The sequence below is a fragment of the Nesoenas mayeri genome (genome assembly GCF_963082525.1).
Source record: "Nesoenas mayeri genome assembly, chromosome: 20".
Lineage (NCBI taxonomy): Eukaryota > Metazoa > Chordata > Aves > Columbiformes > Columbidae > Nesoenas > Nesoenas mayeri.
Genome location: NC_137569.1, coordinates 343834 through 352516, shown reverse-complemented (window position 1 = coordinate 352516; position 8683 = coordinate 343834). Strand labels below are relative to the sequence as shown.

Genomic DNA, 8683 nt, shown 5'->3' with positions numbered 1-8683 from the left:
ACACACAGACTGGTTTTGTCCCATTAATGGGTACAAATGCTGCAGTTTAATTTAGAGAAATTATACCCTTAGTACCTTCCTAGAAGCACAGCTTTGAATGACAAGCATCTTGATTTTGTAGAACAATATCTGAAAAAGAGTGGCACAGAAATGCTGTCTCTAGCATGTCCATAGGGCCATTTCACTGCCTATCAGAGCAAACATCCCGGGGTGCTAAGCAGATTACATTTATAATAATTATGTTAGAATTGCAGTGATGGATTCTGACAGCTGGAACTTCTGCAGGGTTATGACTGGAATGCAAAATTGTGTATTATCTGACCAGACTTGCAGTTTGCTTCTAGGACTTCAGTTTCCTTCAGCAAGACCCAGAGAACCTGAAATGAGCAGCAGCGGCGGCACAGCCCCCGCAGACCGACGGCAGAAACAACCGACCCATGTCCGTTTCCACAGTAAAATGGAAAAGTGGTTTCAAGAGAGCACCAGCTACTGTCTTATACAAACACTGACTACGTTTGCATTACCTTCTGGACACACGACATCTCAAACCACACCAACGATGTGTCCTGAGGGGAGGAGATGACCTGCAAGCCAGCCAGAGCAGGCGGGCAGGTGCAGGAGGTTCCTCCAGAAAACGAAACGCTGACCACGGCCAGAGCCAGCGGGGGAGTGGAGGAAAGCCAAACGCCTCGCTGCTCCGCAGGAAAACAGACGGCGAGCAAAGCTGAAACTGGATCAAACGTCTACGGAAAAAACTGCTGCTATTGAATTCATGGCACTGGTAGAAATCACCTTCTGGTTTAACTGTGTTCCTTCACGCTCTTCAATCGCATCAGAAAAACAATAAAAGCCAAAGCACCACTACAAGTAACTGCTGATGGCCCATCCCTGCTTGAGCTTACCCATGTTTTGTTGGTGGCCATTGTTGATACCAGCACGGAGCATTATTATGAATCTCTTCAGTGTCTCCTGAAGTGACACAAAAATCTACCCTCGAAATTAACCCCAAATGATCCTCACAAGAACTGGGGAGCATTCCTTGATTCTGAGCTTCCCTATCGTCTACCCACTGTCTGCGGAGATAATACTCAAAGGCTTCTTCGTCTTTGAATCTTCAAAAGGAGACTATCAAACAAAAGGACAGAGCGCTAACAGCCCTTCACTCTGGCGTGGGAGAAAGGAGGAAGAATGACATCAAACATGGAGCTGGGAACTTCTCTCACTTTCTCCAGAAACCTACACGGGAATCTCCGGGCGCAGGCATCCATGCAACTCAAAACCCAAACATCTACCTTGACAGGCAAATCGAGATGGGAACGTCAGAGAAAGTTCAGTAAGTTCCTCCACGTGCCGAGCAGCGCTGCCCGGAGCTCCCCGCTGCCCCGCAACAGAGCGCGCTCTGCTTTCTCATCACCTCGACACTCCACTGTGCTCTACTACCGAGCGATATTGGACTCCGCTTGAATAAAGGTATAAGAATCTGGCTCTAAGAGCTAATGTGGGTCCTCACTTGCCAGATTGTTCCGGTTTTACATCACTACTGTTGAGCTGATGGCTTTGCAGAACAGGCGGGTGTATTTCCTACCTTTCCCGTCTCAGCCTTTTTCAGTGCCAACAGTCCTGCTGAAATAAAGCTTTTGTTCTGGTTCTGTTCTCGTCCAGCTTTCAACAGGAATCCATGACCCACATTTCCTTCTTTACTGCCTTTCTGAAGAACAGGTGGTTCTCCTGCGATTTGTTCTTCAGTTCCCCAGCCACCGTCAGCTACTAAACTCAAGCCCATGGTTTGATGAAAAAGAAAGCTGAATGCTACATAGCAGTTAAGAATTAGCATGCTAATGAATTTTCTGAAATAACTGAATTTAACATTACAATCAATGGTGCTGATTGTCTCAGGGATAGGAAATTGCAAAAGGACAATTAGAATCACTTCTGCAAACAAAATCCTTTGCTATTAATTAAGTTAAAGATCAACTGCCAGTCGTGTTTACTACAAGCAAGGTCAAGATTTACCCAGTAATGGTCCAACGTCTGAGTTCTGCAGCGCGACACGGAGCAGACGGCTTCCGGCTGACCTGCCCGTCTGAGGCAACCCGCAGCAAACACCCAATCTTTAGCTGACGCTGAGAAAACAAGTCATCCCAACTTTGATCGGTCGGTCAATAAAACACGTATAAGTACTTATACACTCTCTCTTAACCTTATATCTTGCAAAATGCCAGTTTGCAGGAAACAGACCACCTAACACCCATGTCTTTTTTTGCTGGCTGAAGTCACAACATTGTTAGAGCTGATGCTACTCAAACAGAACCTGCAGGTGAGAGCAGGAGAACCTGAGCAAGTCAGAAACACTTTCCACCCGAACGCTGCGTCCCCGCCCCGGTCGCGAGCAGCCCCGCACCCGCCGCCCGCGCGCCCGGGCCCGCGCGGGGCAGCGAGGGGCCGGTTCGGACAGCGCGCCTCGTCAGAGCACCCCGCACCGGCCTTTGTGCGAACAGCCCTTCTGAGTCAGACCTTAGCGCCGCACTCCGGCTAATTAAATCAGCGAGAGAATATTAATAGCAATTCTTACTTCATAACCATTCATTTCCGACCAAAGCTTTAACTCCAGCAATTTATCTGGCTGCCAGCTTTGAACTCGCTGTTCATCACAGCCTGGGCGCACTCCGGACGTCTAACAAGCCAAGGCCCAACCCTTTCCATCTCTTTCATAGCAATGCACCTGTTGCCGACCGCAAAGTCAATTCAGTACATTACTGTTGGTGACGCAGCCTGCAATTCAGCACTTGGTGCGTGGGGAGGGCCGGCTGCGGTCAGCAACGTGTTCTGCCCCAGGCACCCGAGGCAGCTCAGAGCTCCGGTCTGAAAACACGCAAGGAAAGAAAACCATTCCTGTCACAGGCAGCCTTTTTCCTTGATGCCTACAATCCAAACACTTGTACTAAGTGATGCTACACCCCTTCACTGCTCACAAGACGTAACTTGCAATATGCTATTTTTTGCCAAGATCACCATTTCGAGATAGAAGCCAGCCAACACATGGAGACTTGAAGCTATGTGATGTCCCACTGCCCTAGCTGTGCTGTAAGAGCTAGTCCACGCAAGGCAACACCGCACAGACGGAAGGAGACCAGCCTGCCTCTTATCCCGTGTTGTTCAGCAAGCACAAGAACTGCAGGAGGCACTCAAAGAACGAGGCATCCTGCTCGTGGTGTCGTGCTGACCTGAGCGCAGCCTCTCCAAGGCAGAGCGTGGCTCCCTGCCTCTCACACCGCGCTCAGCGAGCACAAGAGCTCAGTGCGGCACCACTTTCTGAACCCTGCAGAATAAACCTGCATGTGAGACTTCAGTCTAGACTTAAAGTCCCGGCAAGGTGTGAATTATTATCCCAGAGTGGCCATCTAAATCTCAGAATGGCACACGCTAGGCATTATGTGATGATAATACCTACATTGTAGAGCCTTCTTCCCATAATAAAAAGGACATAATGTTCAAATTAGTAGGTATAAGCCTTATTATTCTCTCAGATAGTTAGGATTTTCAATTTGTGAAACAAAATGGGTCTGGGTACGCCCCTACTAACGGGCTCCTCAGAGTGCAGGATTTCCTGCTACACCTCACGTTTCCAACTCACGCTATGGCCAGAGCTGGTATTGGGTGCTTGGAATACGCACTAACATGTCTTCTGTGCCTTTGAACGAGCTTTCTGGAAAATCAGATGCAGTTACTAGAATCATTCCTTTTTCAGATTCACCCAACGATGTGCAGTGTTTCATAGGTCATACCAAAGCCAGAAAAAGAAAAGGAATGAAGAATTTCAACGGATCCAAGGATGCAAAGCATAGCTGGCTATTAGTGGAAAGAGCTACTAATTTTCTTGGGTAAATTCCAAAAGCACCATTGAACTGTCTCCGTGACAAAAGAAACCTAACAAAAACTCCCTACAAAACCAAACCGTCTCTCAGAAGAAAATGTCATGCTTTGATATCATCGTTCAAAGGCAAATACAGCCTTCAGACCATCTGCAGGCTCTGCTGAGTTCAGCGAGAGAGAAAGATTAGTCCGTTCAGGGGAGGGTCAGACCTAAGGATCAGCAAGTAGCCATGTGGGAAACAGCAGATAGAAGCAACCCTTGTGCAGCAGCTGCGCATTTCTTTCAGGGATGGACTCTTTACAAAAGGGCAGTTGAGCGCTCAAACCTCTTACTTCTAAAACATTCCTTGGGCCAGCTCTTCTATCCATGGGCTCACTGCTGTTTTCACAGTCCCCTGGGGCCGATTTCCGGCACGATATCACAGAAGAAAAGTCTTCAGCATGAACCAGCTTTTCCTGGGAGAAGCATTGATTCTCCTATGGCACCACTGCACCAGTAACATCGCTGATGAACAATCAGCCTGCACCTGAACTTCTTCCAGCTCTCCGATGAAACACCAGCCTCCGAGGCAAAACAAAAGCAGTGAGAGCATCCAGCCCCAAAAAGTCCTGTTCCGCGGGGGTCCGGACGCTCCACGAGCCGCACCGCTTCGCGCACGGCTCCAGCAGCCCTGCCGCTGCGCGTGCCCCAGCGCCGGCAGAGCCTGCAGCCTCTGCTCCAGCGCTGCCTGCCCGCTGCTCCGAACCAGCGCTGCGCTGAGCGCGCGGCTCCTCCGGCCCGCACGCAGCGCTGCGCTCCAGAGCAACCGTGGTGACACTGCACGTGTTCCGCACAAGCCACGCGTGAGGCTCCAAACCCCAGACCCAACATCACAACAAGTGTACCATCTAAAGACGTCTTATTTAACTTGTCAGACAGTCATTCCTTTTGAACCAGACTACATTTCCTCTAATATGTTAAACTAATAATGCTAACACTTGAAAATACCAAATGCCACATAGGAAAATCTGGCATGAGTGGCAGGGAGCCCCCTGAGGCAGGGGTGCGTCTTCTGACTGGCGCGTGTGCTGACCGACACCATGTAGCCCCATCCTTCCCTGGAGCCCCTAGGTTCTCCTGGACAAATAATACACAATAATTGTAACAAGTAAAGGTTAAATCAGAAGACATGCAATGAGCAAGTGCAGTACAGGGTCTAAACTCCTTTAAAAGTCAATGGGAAGCAGGCTCCCTACGTCAGTTTTTAACTGTAGGTTGTTGTGCCCAAAAGCATTTTCAAAACTCACGATGAACAGATGACATGCCTAGCGCCCACGGACTGCTCAGAATCCGGCGTCTCACTCATGAGGAGGCCTGGAAATTCGCACCGGTTACCCATCTGCACCTTAAACCAAGCATACAGCTTTGGAGAGCTGGCCCCACATGCTTTAAGGCTTAGAAAACTGCAGCCCAACTGTTCTTCAGAGTGTCACTCCTCTGGCAATAAAGTTAGCAGCGGAATCAATACTGAGCTGACACTGGGAGCTGTCTTAAACCTGAACTATGGATTTATTGCACAGAGTTCATGATAGATAGAGTGCAACTTCTACAGACAGGCATCTTTGGCCTGTATCCATCTATGCTAAACGCCAGGAAAACTCCGGTTGCTTTCAGATTTCTCAGTTACTCTCTGTATAAAGCACAGAAAAACAGGATCTGCAGCCTACCAAAACACTGCTGCATGTCTACCCACACGGCACATCACGTCGTGCTCCCGTTCCCCCCTTCCCATGGGCAGGAAGAGAGCCCTGGGAAAGCAAAGAGCCCTCCCCAAAGCCACCCAGCCTTGCTGCAACAGAGCCGAGAACAGAGGAGCAAACCAGGCAGTGTTGCCTCTTCACATCCACGTCAGGAACACTAAAGAATGCTGGCTGAATTGCTGCTTCAGATACTCAGATTTGACATTCACACACCCTCTCTGCCATTTAAAGTGCAACGGCCCATGTCTAGAACATTATTCTACAGTAGAACTGAGTCCTTGGCGGGGCAAGAAAACAGTAATACCCTTAGCTGACACCACCACAAGGAGAACGAAAATACGGTAAGGGTGATATTAGAGCCAGGAACATCAAGAACGAACAGCGTACAATTCAACTTTTTTCAGCTACCTCCTCTTTCAACAGACTTCACTCCACGAGCTGGGGCCCACTAAGACACCAAGGAACTGCAGCTTCACGCTGCTTGTTCAGCATTCTTAAACTTGTTAATCCCATGTAAGCCAAGTTCCCAAAAAACCTGGGAAAAGTCAGGCCAGGATAGCTCCACGAGTATCATCGCCCCACCAATGATGACATTGCAAAATAACGGTGCCATTTGGTTGCAGGGCTTTATCATCTAAAGCTCTTTGCTGCACTGGGAAAAGAAAGAAGCGCCTGTCCCACTACATTATTAAAAGCAAGGAAGCCGCCGTAGTATGTTTCCTTGATCTGCAAACACCATTTTTATGTTAGAAAAAGGCAGTATTTCTACGTAGCCTTTTCTCTGTGCACTATAACATAGCTGGGGCAGCACTTTAAAATAGCAGCTTGGATGAGTTTCATTTTGGCATCTTCAGCCACATTACAGACGTAGCGAAATGCATTCTGATTAAGGACTGGAAAGAGGACAACTTCAGCACTCACCGACAGCAGAAAACATGACGGGTCCTTATTTGTCACTGCTGAGACCTGCCTGCAGTCTTCTCATTTACCTTCAGCTGCTTCGGAGGCTCTTCTGGAGTCCTGGTCCAGGCGGCGGGTTTGGAACGCAGCCATAGGCAGCACAGCACACGGGCACAGTGCGGAGTTTCACATGGCAGGGCACCCGCAGTGCCACTGCGGGTAACGGCTGAAAAACAAACCGACAAACAAACAGAAACTTCGCTTGTGTTTTGTTCTGCTAACAAAATTAGCAAATCTGCATTTTTTTCCTAGAGAAAGACTTCTTGATGCCATCAAACAAATACCTAGGCATAGGAAAGAGTCACATAGGACAGCCAAGCGTCTAACAGGCCCACAGCAAGCCTTCCTGGTTAGACAGCTAAACGGGAAATCAGTTCTGAGCAAACTCAGTGCCCAGAAGTGCTATTCAGAGGATTCCAAAATGTGCATTGGCCAAAATAAAAATGATTCCATTATCTCTCGCACTACTTGATTTGTTTAGATCTTATCAGCTGATGTATGGTCTTGTTTAATTCTTTGAGGTGTATTTAAGGGAAACACTACTAAGCCTCTCACATTTAATAGGCAAATAAACCATAAGGTAGTACGTTCAACATTTTAATGAGAGTTTGCATACTTCCTTGCAGCTATTTCTTAACAGTTAACATTTGAGCAATGTTTGAGTGTGAATTTGAAGAGTAACTGAATTATACTCTGGAGATAAATGTGGTTTAGTACTCAAAACTGAGCAGATCTGTACAGAAGCATGTCTCTTAGATCTGTGAGGTCCAGGAAATTAGACAATATATACTAACACATCAGTGAAGAAACCACTAGAGAAGTATGTAGTATTGTCTAAAGTGCACTGTGGAGCACAGCAGCCAGTCTGTTAGACGTAACTTCTGCTCAAACCTTGACGGCAGCAGCAGAGCAAACACAGGTGAACAAAGGACCCTCCGAACACACGGCCGAGCGCCTCGGGACGCGCAGCTCAGGCTGCTGAGCGCTCCGAGCGGGCCCGCTGGGGCTCAGCGCTGGGGCTCAGCGCTGGTGCTCAGCGCTGGTGCACCACCCTGCTCACTGTCATCCATCCCATCCGCTTTCGCCAAAAGCTCTTTCCTGCCAAGGAACCTCACGGCAGAGGCGGCAGACACGGCGGCAGGCACGGCGGCCCGCTCGCTGCGGCGCGGAGGGCAGGGCCGGCGCCTCGCCCTCCAGACCGGCTGAAAGACCGCGCCACCTCCGTCCCCCGCCACACTCGGGCTGCGCGCTCCGCCGCACCGCGCTGCCCCCCCCCGCCCCACCGCGCTGCCCCGCCCCGCCCCACCGCGCTGCCCCCCCCGCCCCACCGCGCTGCCCCCCCCGCCCCACCGCGCTGCCTCCTCCCGCCACGCTCCTCCTCCGGACACGGATTTCTTACCGCGCCCCCGCCGCACACGAAGGGCTGTTGTCTGCCCAGGGCCCCGCAGCGCGCCAGGCGGCGCGTGCCCGCCCTCCGGCCGGGGCAGCAGGCCCCCCGCGCCCTGCCCGACCCCCCGGCCCTTCCTGAGCCCCCCCGGCCCTTCTCTCCGCCCTGCCCGACCCCCCGGCCCTTCCTGAGCCCCCCCGGCCCTTCTCCCCGCCCAGGAGCGGGGCGGCAGGTGCCGGGGGGCAGAGGTGCTGCGTTGGGCTGTCGGGACCAGCTGTGCGGGCGCGCAGTGCCACCAGTCTGGGCCTTGTTTCCCCATACTTTCCACAGCACTTTCTACTTTTCTGCCTTTGGAAATCTGTATAAATATCTTGTAATGACAAAATGACTCCAGTGGCTGTGTGCTACTCTGGCCTCGATGCATACACCAGCCTTTCTAGAGGACAGCTGTCTGCTCTCCCGTTCCGGGCACCCGCTCAGGAGCTGCGGCGCCTGCTGTGAACGCACCGCTGCAGCTCCAGCCCAGCGATCCGGACGGGAACAACTGGCACACCGCTCCCCCAGCACCGTTCAGAGCACAAATAACGCACATCGTCGTTCAACTCAAAACAGCAACCCAGGCCGCTATTCTCCTGTGTGATCTCTTCCACACAGTTTATTTTTCTCTCTACTCTTGCCAAAATCAGGACCCAATGCCCAACTGTGCCCTAGCCCATGGCCTAA

The 8683-nt window shown here is 50.8% G+C and overlaps 1 protein-coding gene across 1 annotated transcript in view; it reads right to left on the bottom strand.

Annotated features, from left to right (window-relative positions):
* Window positions 1-1062: 1062 nt before the first annotated feature.
* Window positions 1063-8683, bottom strand: part of XAF1 (XIAP associated factor 1) — a gene marked incomplete at its 3' end in the record, with an annotated part of 28354 nt that continues 20733 nt past the window's right edge. The window contains exons 9-12 of the mRNA XM_080356821.1: window positions 6603-6739; window positions 5161-5258; window positions 2014-2083; window positions 1063-1125 (exon numbers count right to left, since the gene is read on the bottom strand). Of these exons, the coding sequence (XP_080212947.1) occupies window positions 1063-1125; window positions 2014-2083; window positions 5161-5258; window positions 6603-6739 (368 nt within the window). The remainder of the gene's footprint in view (window positions 1126-2013; window positions 2084-5160; window positions 5259-6602; window positions 6740-8683) is intronic.